This window comes from Poecilia mexicana, unplaced genomic scaffold (assembly GCF_051168715.1).
Source record: "Poecilia mexicana isolate PSO_F unplaced genomic scaffold, ASM5116871v1 scaffold_17, whole genome shotgun sequence".
NCBI classification, from domain to species: domain Eukaryota; kingdom Metazoa; phylum Chordata; class Actinopteri; order Cyprinodontiformes; family Poeciliidae; genus Poecilia; species Poecilia mexicana.
The window spans coordinates 14,611,454-14,632,135 of NW_028263386.1; the positions used below are offsets into that span (position 1 = coordinate 14,611,454).

General features: G+C 38.3%; 2 protein-coding genes across 4 annotated transcripts; one reads left to right on the forward strand and one right to left on the reverse strand.

Moving 5' to 3' along the window:
• Positions 1 to 1,663: 1,663 nt before the first annotated feature.
• On the reverse strand, positions 1,664 to 5,143 carry psma8 (proteasome 20S subunit alpha 8). The gene is made up of 7 exons (XM_015005746.2): positions 4,939 to 5,143; positions 3,460 to 3,586; positions 3,169 to 3,293; positions 2,957 to 3,079; positions 2,694 to 2,813; positions 2,247 to 2,309; positions 1,664 to 2,166 (listed from the first exon to the last, which is right to left on the reverse strand). Exons 1-7 carry the CDS (start codon positions 5,038 to 5,040, stop codon positions 2,071 to 2,073), a joined length of 756 nt encoding a protein of 251 aa, XP_014861232.1. The 5' UTR covers positions 5,041 to 5,143; the 3' UTR covers positions 1,664 to 2,070.
• A 1,069-nt stretch (positions 5,144 to 6,212) lies between these two features.
• On the forward strand, positions 6,213 to 18,390 carry ss18 (SS18 subunit of BAF chromatin remodeling complex). 3 transcript variants are annotated; one of them, XM_015005742.2, is made up of 11 exons: positions 6,213 to 6,392; positions 6,871 to 6,947; positions 7,026 to 7,110; positions 7,983 to 8,139; positions 9,038 to 9,268; positions 10,314 to 10,484; positions 10,796 to 10,873; positions 12,567 to 12,689; positions 15,066 to 15,196; positions 15,607 to 15,669; positions 16,870 to 18,390. In XM_015005742.2, the coding sequence occupies exons 1-10, from the start codon at positions 6,327 to 6,329 to the stop codon at positions 15,622 to 15,624; spliced, it is 1,137 nt and encodes a 378-aa protein (XP_014861228.1). In that variant the 5' UTR covers positions 6,213 to 6,326; the 3' UTR covers positions 15,625 to 15,669; positions 16,870 to 18,390. The 3 variants fall into 3 exon arrangements, with proteins under 3 accessions (XP_014861228.1, XP_014861227.1, XP_014861229.1); XM_015005741.2 differs by lacking the exon at positions 15,607 to 15,669; XM_015005743.2 differs by lacking the exons at positions 10,796 to 10,873; positions 15,607 to 15,669.
• The last annotated feature ends 2,292 nt before the right edge of the window (positions 18,391 to 20,682 follow it).

Sequence of the window (20,682 nt, forward strand, 5' to 3'; positions counted from 1 at the left end):
CAGACTGGGTGGTGGTCCGCCTTCCAATAGGTCAATGACCTTAAACTTACATGTCATTGAGTCAAAGTCCTGGTCATTATCCAATTGAAAATCTGTGGCAAGAGTTTAAAATATATTTTCATAAATGCAATAACTTGACTGAGCTTAAGAGGCTGCACAGAAGAATGGGCAAATATTTCAGTTTTATATGTGTTGGAGACATATCCTAAAAATTTACAGTGGAATGGTTGCAGCAAAAGACAATTCTACAAAGCATTGACCTGAGGACCAAATACAAATCCACACCACAGTTTATATTTATTTTCTATCTGAAATCATTTGTTGCATAAAATCCAAATAAAATCTAGACATTTTCCAGCATTTCCCCTTTTTTTGCATACGACTGGCCAACACGATACGTGTACGTGTGCAGAAATAGTGCACCGTCGACGGCTTGCAGGACTGCGTAGTCTTGCTTGGAGAGTGCATGTCCTCAGGCCTGGTTCCTCTCTCAATGACCTCTGGTGAAGCCATTATTTTCTGCATTAATGATGAGCAGCAGCCAGCGATGAGAGAGATGGACTTTGTCCTGAGGCACAGCAGCACTGATTGCAGGCAACAACAATGCCAGGGAAAAAAAAAAGGAAAGAAATAAAAAGAAAACTCTTTTCCATAAGCAGTTCAAAGGACAAAATCTTAGCAGTAGCGAGAATAAGCTGCCCCTGGTTTATTGAAAGCACGGATCAGATGATTTCTGTAGCTAGAGGATTACCCAGGATAAAGCTAATCCCACATTACCTACAGCCTTCTTGGTCATCCATTCATTCCCTTCAAACTAGTGGTGGAGCATTAAAACTAAATCTCAACTAAATATTGATAGACAATTAGTGTGAGTGTGCATGTCACAAATTAGCACAAAACTAATTGTCCCAGGAGTTGATGACAGCAAGGTTAGGAACAGATCAGAAGCCAAACTGATCCATATAATTAGCCCAAAATCAAACCCCCGACAACAACTCCCAAACAAAACAAGTGCAGACGTAGTTAAGGCAGCCACTCAGGAAATCTTGGCTTGGGGAAGATGACTCTAAATGAAGGACTATAGCATTCACCATTATGTCTTTGGTAGGAGTCAGAGGGAACCCCCGGGGCTCTTCAGCACAGCACGGCACAACTTTTCAAAGGGCTCCAGATTAAAGTCACTGAAAGTTCCCACTGGGGTCTGAGGCCAGGATCCCATTAAGCAGCCCAACCACACCGCCGGCCATAATTGTGTCGTTGAGAATTCAGAGCAGTGGTTGCTTGATAAGCGAATTTAGGGTGAAATAAAAAAAAGGCAGGAGGCTTAAAAAAAGAAGAAAAAAAAAGGGGGGGGGGAGTAGAGGAGGACCATTATACCCTTCATTCGCTCAACCCTAATTTGTTTTAAACGACTGAGGGAAAGGTGAGCTCTTTATGAAGCAATCAAGCCCACACTATTTTCAGCTGTGTGACAGAATGCTGATAGGTGGAAAATACTTTATCACAACATACTGCTGTTAGGTGTTAGCACTACTCGCCTTGCAGTAGAGAATTCAATATAATGGGTGAGGATATTCTCTAAGTTTTCTTTTAAATAATCATAATGTTACTCAGAGTTACACACCAACACAAGTCATTTAGTCAGTAAATAAAAGCACTTAACTTTTAAAGACATAAAAAAAATCCACTTTTATTTATTATTTGGTTTCATTGTGGTTTTCAACATCATATAGAATGTATTCAATTCTCCAAAGCCTGGCAAAATATCTAAATTCAAACTTGAGAAAAGAACATCTAACATACGCAGTAGCAGTTGGCTGTGGACAAACAGAGTTTGCATTAATGGTTGCATCCGAACTTTGTCATCTTACTAGGAACTGGTTCTCTTTAACATCTGGTGCATCACCCAAAAATGTTTGAAAAGGTTTAAGCAGTATCTGTAGCTCTCAAGATAAGATTCAACTCAGCAAACAAATGAAACAAATGAGTACATTCTTTGAAACTAATGTATGGAACCCAAAGATCTTATTGTAATCCAAGTGCAATAAACCAAAGATTATGTCAAAAGTTTTAAGTGGATTTTTTCTGCTTTTTCTTCTCTGCCTCCTCTTCTTTTTCCTTCTCTATTTCGGCCACCAGGGTCTCAATTTCCTTGGATTCCAAAATCTATAAACACAGAAATCAGATCATGCAAAAGCTAAAATAATAATATGCAACATATTATCCAGATTAGGTTAACGGCGTACCTTGAGTGGCTGATTTCGTCTAATAACAGCAAGTTCAATATTCTTTCCTCCTGACTGGACAACCTGTGATCAATTAGGGGATAATAAGAGGAGAATTTCCACTTAAGATGGATATCACTTGGTAAAACTGTTAAAAAAATACCTTTACTATCTGAACAGCTAGTTTTTAGATCAGGTCAGAACTGTTTTCAGTTGCAAGTATACTCCTGTAAATCCTAAAATTCTACAGTCAACTTCATTGCAGCAAGTACTTTTTCTAACTGTTTTAACATGTAGGACTTATGAGAACAGAACATTTACTGAGCTGTGCTAACAATTTAAAATTACACTTCAGGTACATGTTTCACTTGAACATTTTTGTCGTGGAAACACTCAGTGCAGAAATTAAATGATGAGAGAGCAACTTTAGTAAAACAAGCTGATGCAAAGGTTTAAATATGACCTTACCTCAAGCAAGGCTTTGATAGCCAACTTGATGGCCTCATTGTCCCCAGCGATGGCTTCATCTGTGTAATTCTTCTCCAAAAACTCCCTCACTGTTTTCGCGCTGCGGCCGATGGCATTTGCCTGAATATTTTTTCCACAAAGTTGTACAGCAAAATCAACGGGAATTGTTTTCAGACCAGCACTTTCTTTGTCAAGCAAGCAAAGAGAACACTGTGATGAAAATAAAGATATATATATACAAAAAAAAAAAAAAAAACACTGACCTTCCAAGCATGGTAGGTCCCCGATGGGTCTGTCTGATACAGCCTCGGGGTTCCATCGTAGTCAAAGCCAACAATTAATGCAGAGATTCCAAACGGCCTGCGTCCGTTGCTTTGAGTATAACGCTATTAAGGAAACGGGAGAATACTCACAATAACTAAGTCGTTGTCATTTGTCATTGTTCCATTGTTACTTTCCAAAATCTGTAAATTACCTGTTTCAGAGTAGCGATGTATCTTGTGATATACTCCACTGTGACAGGATCCTCAACTGTTAGCCTGTGACTCTGGCATTCAACCCGAGCTCTGTTTATCACAATACGGGCATCTGCTGTCAGACCTTAAAAACAAAGCAAGCAATTAAACCACTGAAGCAAGGAGACGGTGAAAGAAATTATAAGGAACATCTATATATTGCCCTAATTTTAATCCAATTATCTGTTTATCATGCCAAGCATCCATTATCTATGTCAGAAAGGAAAAATAAAAACCGATTTCTGAGTTACCCGCAAACGCCATGCAGACATGTTCATCCAGTGCACAGATCTTGCGGACGGTTCTTTCTTCCTGCAACTTTGCAACGGATTTCTTCTCCACGCCAAGAACGACAATATCTTTACCTCTGATTCCAACCTGAGGACAAGAAACAGCATATGATTATTACTAAATGTTTTTAGAAACAGCACATATTTTATATTTAGGGGTTCACATGTGACGCACTTACTGATGCAGAGTAAATCCACAACACATGTATTCAACCAACTTTAAAAGACTAAGGATGTGTTTCAGTAAGGAAGTCCCAACAAAATTTGAATATAATTAATGACCTATAAAAACAGCCAAATTAAAACAGATAGTGCAGAGAGCTTTTTGCATAGAAAAAATTACTTTGTTTCTTATTTTAAAAATAATAAATATAAAATCAGGAGGAGCATGGCACAATGAAAGAACACTAGGCAACTTTTGGTCAGAATAGATTGGAGGTTAATTGATGACACTTTTAAAGGCACGTTGTTCTTTATTTTTTCCACGTTTGACAGATTTTGTTTTTTTTTTTTAAACAGGTCTAGGGGTCTGATTACAGCCAAACAATTACTCACCAGTATGTTGTTTTTGCAGAAGTTTCTATACAAACATAAATATTTTCATGTGACTACATTTTCTGCAGCAGTACACGTGTTACATTGTTTCATCACCTGTAATCATTTTCAGATCTGTAATTACAGCTGCTCAGTTTGCTTAGTGTAAATAAAAAAAAAAACAACTAAGTGGACACTGCTTTTTTGACACATTCATAGTGTCAAAAAAATCATACTTATGAGAAGGATTTTACAGAACAAAGATTTAATGTGACTTATTTACAATTATCTTAAACCTCATCTCCGAATTATTTTGTTGCATCACTTTGTCCAAATTTTGACTAATAGCAAGAACGTGTTGATCAACATTTAGATTTTTATACCAAAAAGAATAAACATCCTTTTAGAATAAAGGACTTATACCAACTTCTTTATGCCAAAAATGATTTGGTATAAATTCCTGTTCCTGCATAGAGTGATTATTTGTAGCAATTAGAAGATATACCTACTCTGAAAAACATTTCTCAATACTATCTTGCTACAAGTAAAAACAAAGGTGACCATTATTTGGCTTAATTTTAATTATTTTATAATCATCCTTTCTCTCCGTATCTCATTATTTAAAATCACATCAAAATCGAAAGTACTGTGAGAGTGACACAGCGACAAAATGCTAACAGTGGTGATTTTGAACTCCACGAGTATCGTCTCCAACATATTACCAGTGCGATTAAAATAACTCCTGTTCAACAACAACATTTAGCCACAATAAAATTCAAAATGTAACAGACAATGTTATCAAATTACACTACTGAGCAAGTAATAAGTGATTGCTAGCAGCTAGTTTGTTGGCTAATAGAGGCTGACCACGTTAGCTTTAGCATCGATTCAATTTAAAACACTTACTGCGGTGGAACCTTTCTTTACAGCTTCTTGTGCATACTCTACTTGAAAGAGATGACCGTCGGGGGAAAAGACAGTAATTGCTCTGTCATATCTTGCCGCCATCGCACTGCAAGACAAGCTGGAAGAGACGAAAAGGAGAAAAGCTCAGTCTAATGATTCAGCTAGTTAGCAACGAGCGGCTCAATTTGAGAAATGAAACTGCGCATGCGCGATACCTATGAACTGCGGATGATAAAAATGGCAAAGGCCGCGTGAGTGTCAATTGTACGTCAATTACGCCGCCATTTTATAAGTGGCATCTTTTAGCTAAACGTATAAAAAACATATTATCCAAGTTTAGATCAAGCTGTCTGTCTAACGCTTGAGCATTTCATATAGTTTTTTTTATTGCAACTAAATACGTGTCTACATTTCTTTATGTTGTTTTACATCTGGCATGTAGCAAGTAAACATAAGACTGTCAACAGTTAGTAATTCATTAACATATAAGCGACTTAATATATTTTTTCGAAGAAACTGCATACGTGTATTTTGAGCATACTGCGTTTCGCAGTGGTTTTTCATGTAATAACTGTTCATTGTGTCTCAAAAATCACCATCGAATGCAACTACGTGTTTCTGACTCTTTAAATGTCTTGCATGTAAACTTTTTTTTTTTTTTAATTCCCTCCAATTAAAACAACTTCACCAAAGTTGAATTGCTGTACAAGGCGAACTTGCCACCCACAACATGACGGACACAGCAGCCTCGTTTCCAGGGGCCAACATGTCTATAGGGCCAACAACGCCCCTGCTTACAGATTCTCAACAAATTAGAATCACTCACAAACTACGCTTAGAAAAGCTACAGTCACACATAATTACAGTTCTATTTCTTACCAGTTATATTAGTACATCGCATAACGACTACGCGGTATGTCCGTGTGTGTGATTTGAAAAAGAACATTATTTCTTTGTATTATTATTATTATTATTATTATTATTATTATTATTATTATTATTATTATTATTATTATTACTTAAATTAAAGTTTGACAGTTTCACCGTTTTGTGTTTTTCTACTCTTTTGTAGACTGTTCCACTAAACGTTGGAGGGGGGTTTTAATTAGATAAAGTCAAAAACGATATATTCGCAAAGAAAACCAAGTATTTAATATCTAACAATTTATCTACTGTAAATGTGATTTTCTAGTTACAACACAGTGGAAATAAAGATTGACACAAAGAAGTGTGTTTAAATTTCCCGTCACCCCCCAAAACGGACCGCTGCATTACGAAATTGCACCGTATTGAGCGCTGTGGGATCAGAGTTTTACCGATTTGTCCTGTGTTAGCCACTTGGGGACTTTTTATGCTGTAGCTCGCTTTTATTCGTAATTTTTATCACCATGTCGGTGGCTTTTGCACCTCACAGACAGCGAAAGGGTGATATAACACCCGCTGGAATACAAAAGGTAATTCATCAGTTGTTTTTTTTCCCGCGGATCATTATGGAGGCTACGGTTTGAGACGCTGCTGCTAGCTGTTGAGATTGTCTGTGTAGCAGTGCCCATCTAAGTCCAACTGTGGGCAGATCGGTAACACTGTTACACGATCAAAGCGCGGTGAATACGAAACTCCCTAGAAGCAGGATGCCGTGTGTACACAGGGAAACCAAAGTGAACTTGTCATGCTAGTGGAAAATTGTGCGTTAGATGAATGAAGGCCTTTGGTTTTGTTAGCAATGCACAGCTAGCATGCAAGACACGTCTTTGTTAGCGTGAAACGCACGCTTACATTTCACAAAAAAACCTCCTCTCTTTGTCTCCAACTACAACAGAATAAACACCAGAAAGCACAACTCTAACGGGACTGATTATATAGTCTTATTTCGTTTTTTCTTAAAATGAGAAGTAACATTGAAGTTACATTATCCGCATTTTACTTTTCCAGTTACTTGATGAAAACAACCAGCTGATCCAGTGTATAATGGACTTCCAGAGTAAAGGCAAAACAGCCGAATGTTCTCAGTAAGTTTCCCAAGTTTAGTTTCTTCTGTACAGTTCATTTAATTAAATGTGGAGCATTAATCAATCTCAATCTACCAGCTATCAACAGATGCTGCACAGAAATTTAGTGTATCTGGCTACGATAGCAGACTCCAATCAAAACGTACAGTCTCTCCTCCCTGCTGTGAGTATTGGTCTGGGATAATTAACTTATGTTTTGTATAACTATGGCTTCCATGTTAATGTTGCTATATTTAGTCACTGTCTCACTGTTGAGGTCCTCTACCAGTAATAGACAATTAGAGTAATTTGAATAACATTTTTAAATGTGTTTATTGCTATTTTGTTTTTAAATTAAAATTAAGTATTCATTCATTCTTTTATTTTTTTAGCTACTGCAGTTTTCTAAAATTCCAGGTTTTAACCAATACACTATGTGATGTTTTTATAAGGTTATGAGGAAAAAAAAAGTTTAAATTAATTCTGATTTTAGCAAATTACTAAAAAGAGTGTTTTTTATGTGCTGTCTCCTTTTTTCTCTGAATTATTTGATCTGTATTCAATGTACACTGCTCAAAAAAATAAAGGGAACACTCAAATAACACACCCTAGATCTGAATGAATGAAATATTCTCTTTGAATACTTTGTTCTGTACAAAGTTGAATGTGCTGACAACAAAATCACACAAAAATCATCAATGGAAATCAAATTTATTAACCAATGGAGCCCTGGATTTGGAGCCACACACAAAATTAAAGTGAAATGTTCCCTTTATTTTTTTGAGCAGTATATATATTTTCATAGTACAAGCTTGTTCATTTAAATCTATTAAAAACATAACGTCGCCAATTTTGTATCTCTGCCTGCCTCTTCTATAGGGAAGCATTTGAAGGCAAAGATCTTTGTAGTTTAGACTGTTTTCAATCATACTTGATTAGTGAGAACATTTTAGATTTTTTTTATTTTTATTTTTTACTAGATTTTCTTTCCTGCAGACAGAGATGTCATTATTTTTTCAGACAACTGATGCGTGTGTTTGTGGTATTCACCTACAGCCACCCACTCAAAACATGCCCATGGGGCCTGGTGGCATGAACCAGAGCGGACCCTCTCCCCAGCCCCCTCACGGTCACACCATGCCCTCTGAGGGGATGGTGAGCGGTGGCCCTCCAGCTCCCCATATGCAGAGCCAGATGAATGGACAGATGCCTGGTAAGTCCCCTGTCTCAGCAGCCCCTATTTCTTGTCTTTCTTTCTTTTTTTTTTTGTTCCTCCTTCCACAGTTTCTGTCTCACCCTGAGTTGCCTGGCAACACCACAGCACTATGAGGGAGGTCGTTCGGCTGAAGGATGATGTCACCCATTCGTGCTGTGGTGGGGATCTATGATGTGATCTCTATTTCTGATTCTTTTATTTTTTATTGAAACACAACACTTTGTTGACATGTTGCTTCTGACCCTGTCGCGTGGAGGTAAGTCACTTTTGACAAACCAACACCCATGGAGTAATCGGAAAGAAGTGCGTTATCACTATAGCAGCAATCGCATTTACTCCCATGTAGTTTGGTGTCTTTTTTTTTTCCTAATGACTTATGAGAGAAAACCTAAATTGTGATTTGTGAAAGTGTTATCTGTAGATGCTTTTAATAAGTTGGTCAACAGTATCTCAAAAAAGCAGTTGGGGAAAATAAAACGATTGCCAATTTAATCACGACCCCTTGTCTTTACATCTGCCTAAATTATTTTTTTAGAACCTCAATATGTAAAGTAATTTTAGTCTGATGGGACACCAAAACCAAGCACAAGCTTGGCTATCTTTTTTTTTTTTTTTTTTTTTTTTTTTTAAGCTTTAAGTGTAACTTCAGGATACACTCCTCTTTGCATTAGAACACCAGAAATACAGAGGTTGATATGCAATAATTTAACTAAACTTCAATAATAAATGACAACTTAACTTATTCTACATTTTAAATGAAGAAACAAATTGTATTATCCATTGCACGAAAAGGTGAAAAGGCTGGTGTTAAATACCATGTTAGAGTATATCAAGTTACTGTGATTTATTTTTTTTTTTTTTAATTTTTAATGTTTTGCTCTGTTCTGTTTTCTAGGGCCTAATCATATGCCCATGCAAGGTCCTGGTCCGGGTCCCAACCAGCCTCCAAACATGCCCAGCGGCTCCATGAACATGCCCCCCAGCAGCCATGGCTCTATGGGGGTTTACAATCACGCGGTGCCCTCTTCGCAGGGCATGCCGGCTCAGAGCCAGATGAACATGACCCAGGGTCAGCCTATGGGAAGCTACGGGCCTCGACCAAACATGAACATGCAACCCAGTCAAGGTAAACGGATGCATTCGCAAGTTTCCCTTTTTGGCCGCGTTGATTTGAAACTGTTCATCACTTTCAATGGCGTTTGCTGTAAGACGCACAACGCGCCATGCAAAAGTATTCACATCTCTTGAACTTTTTCACATCTTATCATGTTGGAGCTCAATGTATTTTGAGTATCGTGTTGTGGCTTTGGATTATTCATCAGGCACGTAGACATTTTTCACTTATCGGGAAGAAATAGGAGAACTACTTGTTTGAGGTTGGAGAAGATGAGGCAAAGTTTCACAGTCCAGCATGGCGGTAACTTTTAACTCTGTCAGATCTACAATGGGGGTTGTTAACCTGTCTGTCACTAGAGGACCCAAATTTGGGTCCTCTAGTGACAGGGGTGTCAAACTCCAGTCCTCAAGGGCCGCTGTCCTGCAACTTTTAGATGTGCCTCTGCTGCACCACACCTGAAAAGAATAATTAGGTCATTAGCAAGGCTCAGGAGAACCGATCTACACAGGGAGGAGGTAATTAAGCCATTTCATTCCACTGTTTTTTACCTGTGGCACATCTAAACACTGCAGGACACCGGCCCTTGAGGACTGGAGTTTGACACCCCTGTCATTGTGAATGACAACCTGAGACCAACAGGTTAAAATGAAAGCATTTTCCAGTATTATTTGCAATTGAGCATTCAGATCTAAGTTAAGTTGAACATTTTGGGGCAAGACTTTAAAGTTGATGTTCACAGATGCTCCCCACCATATCTACTTGAGCTTGACCTATTTTGCAAAGAACATAACGTTTTTACTGTCCTCGACTTGCAGCTGTAATTACCCCAAAAGGCGATTCTACCAAGTACTCACCCAGAGTGGATATAGAACATCTGAAATCACACATTTCAGATGTTTTATTGATAAAAGATGTGGAAACCATGTACTACACTCGCAATTCACCATCGTACACCACTGTGTTCTGTCAGATGTGACAAAATGTGAAAGTTGAAGAGGAACAAAGCAGTTTATTCAATGCTGCTTTTGCTTTATGCATTGCCTGTGTACTGCAGGTCCCATGATGCATCAGCAGCCTCCAACGCAGCAGTACAACATGCCTCCTGGTGGTAGTGGACAACACTACCAAGGGCAACAGACTCCAATGGGCATGATGGGCCAGGTCAATCAAGGGAACCATGTCATGGGACAGAGGCCGATGCCACCCTACAGACCCCCGCAGCAAGGTATTCCTCTCAGTCTCTCTTAGGTGTGCCAGTCGTGAGCGTTGGTCTTTCCTCTTTATAACCCCTTCCTTCTGTATTTCCTGCTCCTGTTTCACTTAGCTTCTTCTACTCCGTCCACTGTAGTTCAGATATCTTGATGAGAAATTGGGTGTAACTTGAAAGTTTTCAGCCTTGAACAAAGCAAAGAAGCAGCCAACAAAGAGCTCCCCAGCGAGAATAAGCCGCAAAAGAACCCGTCCTCTTTAACCTTGCCCCCTTACACAAGGCATTCAACAACACCTTGAATCTACCTGTGTATATGTTGTATGTAGGACCCCCCCAGCAGTACCCAGGGCAGGAAGACTACTATGGGGACCAGTACAGTCACGCAGGACAGGGAGCCTCAGAAGGTAGGAGAACCCTCCAGTCACTTGGAGAAGATGTTCACTGAATTGACACAGACCAAGAAATTGTAATGAAGCTGAAATTGACAGTTTCTTCCTCATTACCCGGGAGAATGCCCGTTTTGAATACGGTGCTCTAAATCTGAAATCATAAAACATCAACAATGTTTTAGAGGTTCACGCTATTTGGAGAAGGTGCTGCGTTTCGTCAGCAAGTTAGGATCTATGCAGAAAATATGTAAAATGCTCACTTTCTGCCTTTAATTACATGGCATCATACCACATGGCGCTATGGACAGTTTGTTTCTAGTAATGTTCACCAAACAAATTCTTAATAACCAGGGACATGCGAGCCATTGTTGAGTAGTATTGAAACAGTTGGTGCTCTCCAGCTTGTTGGGTGAAGGATTGTTATTGATGCACTAGCAGCCATGCTAGAAAATAAGAAATATAAACCTCTTTCTCTTTGTCCTGTTAACATTTACTGTTGTTTTCCTCCTCTACTCACCAACCCCTTTCATTTAACCCTATATAAACACGTTTCACTCTCTAAAGTAGTCATGTGAAGAACTAAAAACGTGGCTTCCTAAATTCCACTCTTCAACATCTGACCTCACTATGCCATGCTGAGGTTCTCTGACCTCTAAATAATTAAAATCAGAGTGGATATTTATTCCTTAATGTCGCTTAGTCAGTTATTCTATTGTCAAATCACAAAATAAAGAGTTTTTTTTTAAATTATTATTATTACTTTTAATTAGTTACTCTTACAAAAATCAAGAAGTTTACACATATTTACTTAGTGGTTGGTAGAATTGACTTTAATGCATCGAATATTTTGGGCCTTCCTCAAAAAACCTCTCACAATAGCTTCCTGGAATTTAGGCCTACTCCTCCTGACAGATCTATGGGAACTGAGTCAGGATTTGGAAGCCACCTTCAGTTGTGGTGATGACCTGAGGCTTGCAAAGCTGCAGATGTTTTCTTCCAAATGTAACAGTGGTCATTATGGCCAAACACTTCCAATTTAGTTTAAAGAAAAATTATGTTGTTTTTTTTTTTTGTTTTTTTTTTTTATCTTATTTTATTTTTTTATTTTCTGGGACTAGAAAAACATTTTGTATTTAAGTTCATTTTAAGGGCACATAAGTCCTTCTTAAACAATGTGAGAGCTGGACTTTCCCAATATTGTTTATGCCTACATATTTGTAAATGTGGCTCCTTTGGGGATTTGGAATTTGTACCCAAGGATGAACCAGACCTTATAGTCTCCGCTAGTTTCTTTTGTTTGTTTTTTGTTTGTTTTTTCTTGTATAGGATGTCAGAAAGGAAGCAGTATATTTGAGTTGTGGCCTTTACATAAATTCACACCTTCAATCGAAACATGACATCGTCATCTAGGCTTTTCCAAGTTATTTAACAGCTCAGTTATGTCCAAATACATTACTGGAATTGAAAGAGTTGAAAAGCATTCTCTAAAAAAAAAACAAAAAAGGTCTTTTTGTACAGAATATGTAAAATATCCAGTTTCATTTGTATTTGATGCTGTAGTGGTGACTCGTACAAAAAGAAACGGCCTTCCATTTATACCGGGTGATTACTTGCGCAGTAACGCAGAAGTCGATTGCACTTTCCAACGACTTATGTGCATCCTATTTACGTCCATGTGGTTAACAAGTCATGCTCGTACTCCTTGAAGGTAACGCACAGTATGGCCAGCAACAAGAAGCATACCAGCAAGGCCCGCCACAACAGCAGGGTTATCCTCCGCAGCAGCAGTATCCAGGTCAACAAGGTTACCCACCACAGCAGCAGGGTTATGGTAAGTTCCATACTTTTACCTTTAGGAGACATATTTGTCCTCTAGGAGGCACTGTCGGTTTTCTGATCACTTTTTTTTTTTTTTTTTTCCCCCCTCTGCAACTGTGTTTTTATAAAGGTTTTAAATTAACAATCCAGATAGATTTCAAAATGTTTTCAGAGTTTATCCAGAAATGGAGATAATAAAAAAAAAAAACCTGTGTCTTCCATGGCATTAGTGTTATGTGTTAATTAATACCCTACATGTGCTTTTTTTTTTTTTTTTTTTTTTTGTTTTGCATTACCTCCAGAAAAAAGAAATGTAATTTCTTGCAGTGGTTTACAGTCAGAGCCCCTTTGAAAAACATTACTGCCCCATGCAATTTCTCTGTTTGTTGTATTTTAGCAAAATTGTTTGTGAAATCTGAATATTGTTATGGGACTTTGTAATTTTCCCCACAAAACATACCAGTTAGGTCATGGACAGTATTGCGGTGTTATGGGAAAGCAGGTTAGGTTGGAAAATAACATGCCGAGCTTTGAACATATTGTAGAGTCCATCCATCAGATGAAAAAGAGAAGAAGCACAACATTGTTGCAGCATGGACAGTACTGTCCAAGAATGTTTATGTTGAGCTGGAAAAAGGAAACTGAACAGAGTTTATTGGAAGATGGGGGAAAAAAAACTAAATGCAGGGCATTCATAGAAGAATATGTGTTAAAGATTTGACACTAGATCACAGGTTCAATTTTCCAGCACCACAACGCCCTAAAGTTGCATTCATGCAATTACAAGACACTTTATCTTGCTTCACTCTACAGCAGTTGACAGTTTATAAAGTTGTTTTTTTTTTTTGTTTTATTAAAATTCCTGTGCAGCATGATTAGCTATTATGGTAGATACTTTGCAACTTTTTTGGATAAACAGAACTTTCCATACTCTTATAGATTGACCCATGATTCCCTACTAGATTTGCCAACATCATGATATTCACAGAACTCTAAGAACTAAATCCACCTTACCATTTTTAGAAACCTTTGCTGTTAAAGTTGACTTCTTGAATCTCTTGAGGCATGTTTCCTCATCACATTTTTTTTTTTTCTCCTTTTATTGGAACCTTCCACCATTTGGCCTGTATCTTAGCCAAAGCTCATTTTAGTAATGAGCTAGCACAGAAGCAGAGGCTGTGAGGTGAGATTCATCTGGCACACACACATGCCTGCTCTCGAAGGCCCCCACAAGGTTATACACAACAGCACAAGGCATTACGAGCGCCTAACGATGCTGCGTGGGCCTCATTTGACTTCAACCCTCAGTCCTTCACAGCAGTTACAGAGCTTGTTGCAGTGTGCAGAGGCTGATGAGATGATTTTATTTTTATTTATTTTTTTTTAAATGAAACTTCCTCCTCTAATGAAGACCAGCCGAATTTCATTGATGGGTCTTCTTGCATTAGTGGACCACTGCCTGACTTGCTTGCTCATTGCAGGTTCGGCCATTAAGGAGACAACCTAACTAAATAGTTTAAAAATGCAGATATAAATAAAATTGTTGGTACTAGGGGTGGATTAGGAATATATCTAATAGCAATGCAACTGCTGGAAATTTTAATGACGATATTGGCCCATCTTCATCTTTTGTTGCCATTCCATACAGTCTCTTGCACCCACTATTAGCGTTAGCTCCTCACTTCCTAAAGTCACATATCTGGTGTAGGCATTAAAGCTGCAGTGTGTAACTTTTATAAAAAAGTTTTTTTATATACTCCTTAAAACCTTCATTATTTTCTGACAGTATAACATGAGGTACTTGATCTGTGTGAAAAGATTTAGCTCCTCTGCCTTTTTCTTGTGGTCCTACTTCCATCTGCAGAAATACATCTCTCCCAGTTTGACGCAACCAATCAGATCCAGGAGTCGGGACTTGGCACCGGCAATAATGCTCATGCATATGCTGCTCAATCTCAATCAGAATGCTTTTATTGTTGTTGTGTGGAATCACAATATTTCATTGACAAATGTCATAATTTCAAAGTGCTAATGGCAGAGAAGCAACTTAGAGCTTTAAGGGAAGATTACCAATATATTTAGGTTAAGATATTTGGTTAAATTATTTGTCACACCTAATGTTGACCCTTAAATTAAACCAAAATACATTTAAAGGTTGAATTTATCAAAGTGTTAAGACACCCCAAGTTTGGCTAGAATGTACTTCAAGACTTTATGACATCTTAAAAGTCGCTATCAAACAAATCTGCTTTAAAAACTAAATTTAAAGTGATGGTGTAAGCAGCATCTGTCAGAGGTGTCAAAAGTTGCTTTTGTGGATTTTTCAGTCAACTTAAGGGAATTTAAGCGTGTCTTGTTTTTAACTCATTCTGCTGCATATTTATTTCAGGTCCCTCCCAGAGTGGCCCAGGACAGTATCCCAACTACCCACAGGGACAGGGACAGCAGTACGGGGGCTACCGTCCCCCTCAGCCCGGACCGCCACAGGGCCAACAGCAGCGCCCGTACGGTTATGACCAGGTGAGTATAGCCAAAGGACTAAATGGTCACAAAGACTTGTTTGTGCATCAGGACTAGTGTTTTTCTTGTTACTGTTAATGCCAAATTATTACCAATGAAATGAGAAAACATTAATGGGGTAGTGTGTTTTGCATGCTGTTGTCATTTTTGGTGGTTAAATGTGTCCTTCCCAGTGGAAGTTATGTGTTTAGTGTCTTTTTGCTCTCAATTCTCAGTCTTGCTTGTGTTTTGTGGCTTATGTGGAATCCTATTTCAGTGATAAATGAGGGCTTTAAAGAGGATTCTTCCTTCTACTCGATGCGGCCTGCGTCAGTGTTTTGAAGGGGGATCGATTTGCTGCCCTGTATTACCTGTGGTCTTATGTGGGGGACCACAGCTGCACTTTGATATCTTTATCTTTGAACATTTAGGGGCACATGAGGAAATAAAGAAGCGGGGATTTGAACCCCTGACTAGCTCTATAAGAAGCAAAGGTAATGGTTGCTGTGAAGACCTCAACGTTAAATCTAGACACTTGACCACTTAGCGTTAATTTGCATTTGTTATGTTTCTTCTGCCTCTCCTCTATCCCTTTCAGTCTTTCTTTGTAGTTTTCCCTCCCTTCCTTTTTTTTATTTTTATTTTTTTACACTTATTTATTTATTTTTTATCTACCAGGGGTCGAACTGTAAGTAATGAGGTCCAAGAAAAAAAAAAAAAAAAAAACCATACATGGTCTGCAACCAAAGGCTGTGTCTTTAATCGACTTTAATTTGCAACAGTTAATTGATTAAACTGTGTTTAAAGGGGTGTAGCGGTACATGTGACGGTCCTAAGCTGTTCAGTTATTTTTTATTGGTTAGTTGGGCCTTTTTTTCAACTACAAACCTAGGGCACACGGGACATTTTGTCAGTCGCATAAGTTCCCTTCTTCATACTTCAATCCTTACCAGACCCTATGCAACGTGTTGCATGAAGGTTAAGCTTCAGGCCCAAATTAGGCCTTGTATTACCATGTGTCTTCGCTAATTTAGATAAAAAGTAGACTTCTCTAAACATGACTATTTACAGACAGTATTAAAATCTGGCCTGAACTGAAAATTCAGTGTGCCATATTGTTCTGAAGTAAAAGTTAAAATATTTTTTATTGTTTTTGTGCATTTTATCAGAGGTTGCAGCAGTTGTGGAAGTTCCTTTTGTAGTTTGTGTAGTGGTAGTGCTGAGATAATAATAATAATAATAAAAAGCATTTCTAATGTTAAAGCATTTTAAGTTCAGGCGAAAAATGAATAATGTTCATTTCAAATCAATAATTTTGTGTGCTGTTACACCCCTAACATTACAATTTGTAATGTCAAAGTTTAAATTCATAGTTTCTATTAATACCAAACGCATATTTCGACCCCTGTTTAGGAATGCATTAAATAGAACTGTTAAAGCAGATTTTTCTCATTTAAAAGTAGCCTCCTATTTTTCAGAAGTAATTTTTGTGCCCAAACTTGATATGTTAAGTTAGTTTAGTGCTTTTAAATTGTGAAGTCATGTTGCCACCTGCTGGTCAATACCAGTCAGTGCAGATACATTATTAATCATGTTTTACAGAGTAACACTGCAACTTGAGATGTTTCTTTGCACCGTTGCTGAGAGTCGTTTAAAAGCTCAGTAACATTTGTCTGTCGTATTTCACTCTACAGGGCCAGTATGGAAATTACCAGCAATGAGAAATGGTCACAGTTTACCTACACAACTCCTCTCTGATCTCTGAGTTTTGACCTCTGGTCAGCTGCTAAGCAGACAATAATGATGGTTTCAGCTCAGATCCTCCCGGACACAAACACGCTTATGAATACAAGATATGTTTTCCCCGTTTTTGGGCTTTTATCCTCTCCAGCGAAATGTATCCCTGTTCATCATGCACATGTCAAAGTCGGTGACCTTGCTCCAGTGTCTCAAAGCGGCAATGCCTTAACAAAAAAAACAAACAAATGGAACTGCCTTATCCTTTAGCATTGCAGAGTGAGGAATGTGGCAACAAAGATTTTTGGACACCAAAACTCAAACGTCAAATTGTCAATGTGTTTGAGTGCATCAGCTCCCTGCCCTTCAACTCTCCAATCACAAGAAGCAATAACATAGGGATTTGCTAGGGGGGTTTGAAGACAAAAAGATGCACCAGGTGAATTTCCAACTAGGCCAATGGTACATGTCTCAGTGTATGTGATGATGTAAAAAAAAAAAAAAAAGAAAAACTGTTATTTTGTGCTTTTTAGATCAAGCTAACTTTGTATAAGATGTTGAAAACTAGTACTAAGCCTGTGTCGTTTATTTTAAAGAAGCGTATGTGTCCCTCTTTTTTTTTTAAAGCTTTTTAATGACGGTGAATCCCATACAGTTTTTTTTTCTTTGTTATTGAATTGTATGACTAATAAATTAGATCTGCAATGTATGTGACATGGACTCTGTATAAATCAATATTTTATGAAAAATGCCATAGATAAAATTTCCTTAAAAACAATATGGGCAGCAGAAGACAACCCATAAAAACTGAAGTGTTAAGTGAGGTATTTTTCTCTCTTTTTGTTTTTTTTTTGTTTGTTTTTTTAACCACAGTACCTGACAAAATAAGGCCTTCTTCCTTAACAGTTGTTCTCAGAGAGGTAATACTGTATGTAGCAGATTGTAAATTAATCTCAGTTGGGAGTTGTTGTTTTTTTTTATTATTATCACTTTCTGAAAAGATCGACAGCTTGTTTGAAGAGTGGTAAATGGGAAAGCCCAACGTGATTTCTTTTCTAAGATTATTCTTTTGTTTTTACTAACCTGTTATTTGACATTGCTGGAATCATGTCGCCCCCCCTTTGAAGAAACGTCTGAGTTGATGTCATTCAAGTAGTGTTTTGTGTGAATAATGAATATTGTTACTGTCAAATATGTAACATAATATGTGAAAATAATGTTCTGAAGTGGATTCCTTCAACACAGTATAGACTGGTTGTGCAGTTTTATATCACTGGCTTGATATCTGTATTATGGTGCATATTTTATTGATCCCATATGTACAGCAGCGTAAAGATGAGGAACTGACTGTCCTCTGATATTGTTTATATGGCTGTTTTAATATTTTTCAGTCTGCACCCCATTCAAGTGGAGGTCACATAATGTGTCTTGGCAATGTGAACTGTACATTCTAATAAATTGGAAGAATCTTTAATATATTTTTGTGTGGATTTTTTTTAGCCCCTTGTTCGAAGAATGTTATGAATACATTGTTTTGCTGCAGTTTTTGTAACTCTTGAACCCTTTCATCAAGAAAACTATTAATTGTACCCTCCAGAAGTCTTGGTCTTATGAAAGAATAGCGAGAAGGAAGGCTTAAAAGGTACTTCTTCACAGGGGACACAAACATGGAACAAGGTGCTCTGGTCAGATGAGGGCAAAATGTAGCTGTTCGGTCGAAAGCGACACATCACCCTAAACGCATGTTGGTGACGACGTCATGCTGTGGGGATGCTTTTAGCAGGGTCAGGAAAGCTGGTCAGAGCAGGTGAATAGAGGAAAACACAGGGCAACACTGGAAGGAAACTGGTTAGTGGCTGTAAAAGGTCTAAATATCTTCCAGTGGGAAGATAAGAAGTATAGTTTGAGAGCTACAATGGAACAGTTGAGGTCAAATTATATTTGTGTGAGAGTCGACCTTACTGACCTTACGCTCAGTAAGGTCGAGATCTAAATCCAACTGCAACTGACAAATGCTCTCCATTCAGTCTGTCCATGCAAAAAAGCGTGGAAAGACTGTTAAGCCTTTACGAGCAAAACTTGTAGATATACAGCCGAAATTGCATCATAAACTTATGTTGTAAGTCAAGGGAATAAATACAAACGCCTTCTGCATTTTAACATTTTTCTCTTTCTTTGAAAAACACTTTGAATGCTTCAGAATTATTCTCTCTTTAGTGTTGGTCTGTTACAGAAAATTTTAATGAATGTTGTTAAATGAGACCTATTATGTAAAATTCACATTTTGCATGTTTTTGTACTTCCATTTAAATCTACTGCTTCTAGAAATCGTCCAAGCAATAAACAAATCAACAAAAAGAAAAACATTCCACCATTTTTTTGGCAATCATTGGATTTTGGTGTCTGGAAAAGGAGCCATTTGACAAACCTGCCCATTATGATGTTACGGTTGGCGAGTGCTGCTCCTCACCTGGAAACCCCAATCAATCCAGTCCTCTCACATAGTAACCCAAGCAGAGCACTGCCCATTTCATTAGAAGATTAGGACATTTGGTCAGCTGATTTTACTGCTGTATGCGCTGTACAATGGCTGCTGAAAAAGGCAAGTGCTGTACAAGACACTAAGTGAAGCCACTGAAAGTGGCGGCCGAAGTCATAAAAGTTTTTACATTTTATGACTCAAATGTTCTGCATGTTTCATTTTTTAAAATTTTTTATGGGAATGATTTAAAAAACGAGGGAAAGAGAAGCAGGAAATCCTGTGACCACTTAAGAGGACAAATAACACTGAATGCCAAAGAGTTGCGGACATGTGACATGTTCAAGCACCACTGCTGTGTCATTGATGGCTGAGCACTTCTTCTGGGCCTGACTCAGGTCAAAGACATGCAGTTGTACAATTGTGCATCTGTTTGCAGCCATTTTCAAGTGTATAAAGTGTGAAAGTAAACACGGAGGTGGAGGCGCAGCCAGAAACAGCTTACATATTTACATAAAAATGACAGATATCAAAAATGGCGCATTGATTTTGTGCATAAAATGTAATGAACCTGTTTTGTATAGCCCACCCCAACTTGTTCAAAATGGAAAGATAATAGGCCCATTAAAAAAAATAAAAAAAAAACACGATAAAGGCTTCAGATATATGAACTCTTGCAAGAGCAAAAGCATTCATCCTGTGGCACATATCATAAACAAGATGTGCGCTATTGGTGCTGTCATAATGTGACAGTATGATCTAATTGTTTTATGTGGTTGTGAGTATCCAACTGATAATGACCCTGCCCTGCTCAGCAGTGGTCTGCTTAGGCCAGATGCATCCAGAGAGGTCCAGAGCACATTTACACCCAAAATTACCTTCCGTGCCCCCTCTTTCCTTTGCCGCTTCCTCCAGAGAGGTAGAGGGACTACCTGTCACTTTGGGGGGAGTTATGCAGATGGTACAACAGATGTGTGGCCGAAGCACGTGACGAGAGAGCTGCGTTTGGTGTTAAGAGGGCCACTGACTTGGTACAGATGGTGGAAGCGATGATGAGAGCGATAAAAGTGCTGCAAGGTAAAAAAAAAAAAAAAAAAAAAAAGATTTTAACTCCCACCATACCATACCTGTTCACCATACCTGTATGTTTAGATTTCATATTTACATTTGTGTTTCCCTGCTAAGATTTAGTGGCATTGCACCATCACCCCACACCACCCTGCTGCTCCACAGCTGGCTGCCCCACCCTTCCCAGCTGCCACTGGGCCTCCCCCTGGCCTGGGCGCTTGGC

Excerpts from the sequence above, each read along its gene's own strand:
- ss18 (XM_015005741.2), top strand. The coding sequence starts at position 6,327 with ATGTCGGTGGCTTTTGCACCTCACAGACAGCGAAAGGGTGATATAACA. Across the intron at positions 7,111-7,982 it reads TACAGTCTCTCCTCCCTGCT|CCACCCACTCAAAACATGCC; the intron begins GTGAGTATTGGT and ends ATTCACCTACAG. Across the intron at positions 10,874-12,566 it reads AGGACAGGGAGCCTCAGAAG|GTAACGCACAGTATGGCCAG; the intron begins GTAGGAGAACCC and ends TACTCCTTGAAG.
- psma8 (XM_015005746.2), bottom strand. The coding sequence starts at position 5,040 with ATGGCGGCAAGATATGACAGAGCAATTACTGTCTTTTCCCCCGACGGT. Across the intron at positions 3,587-4,938 it reads TAAAGAAAGGTTCCACCGCA|GTTGGAATCAGAGGTAAAGA; the intron begins GTAAGTGTTTTA and ends TCTTGTCCTCAG. Across the intron at positions 2,814-2,956 it reads GGACCTACCATGCTTGGAAG|GCAAATGCCATCGGCCGCAG; the intron begins GTCAGTGTTTTT and ends AAAAATATTCAG.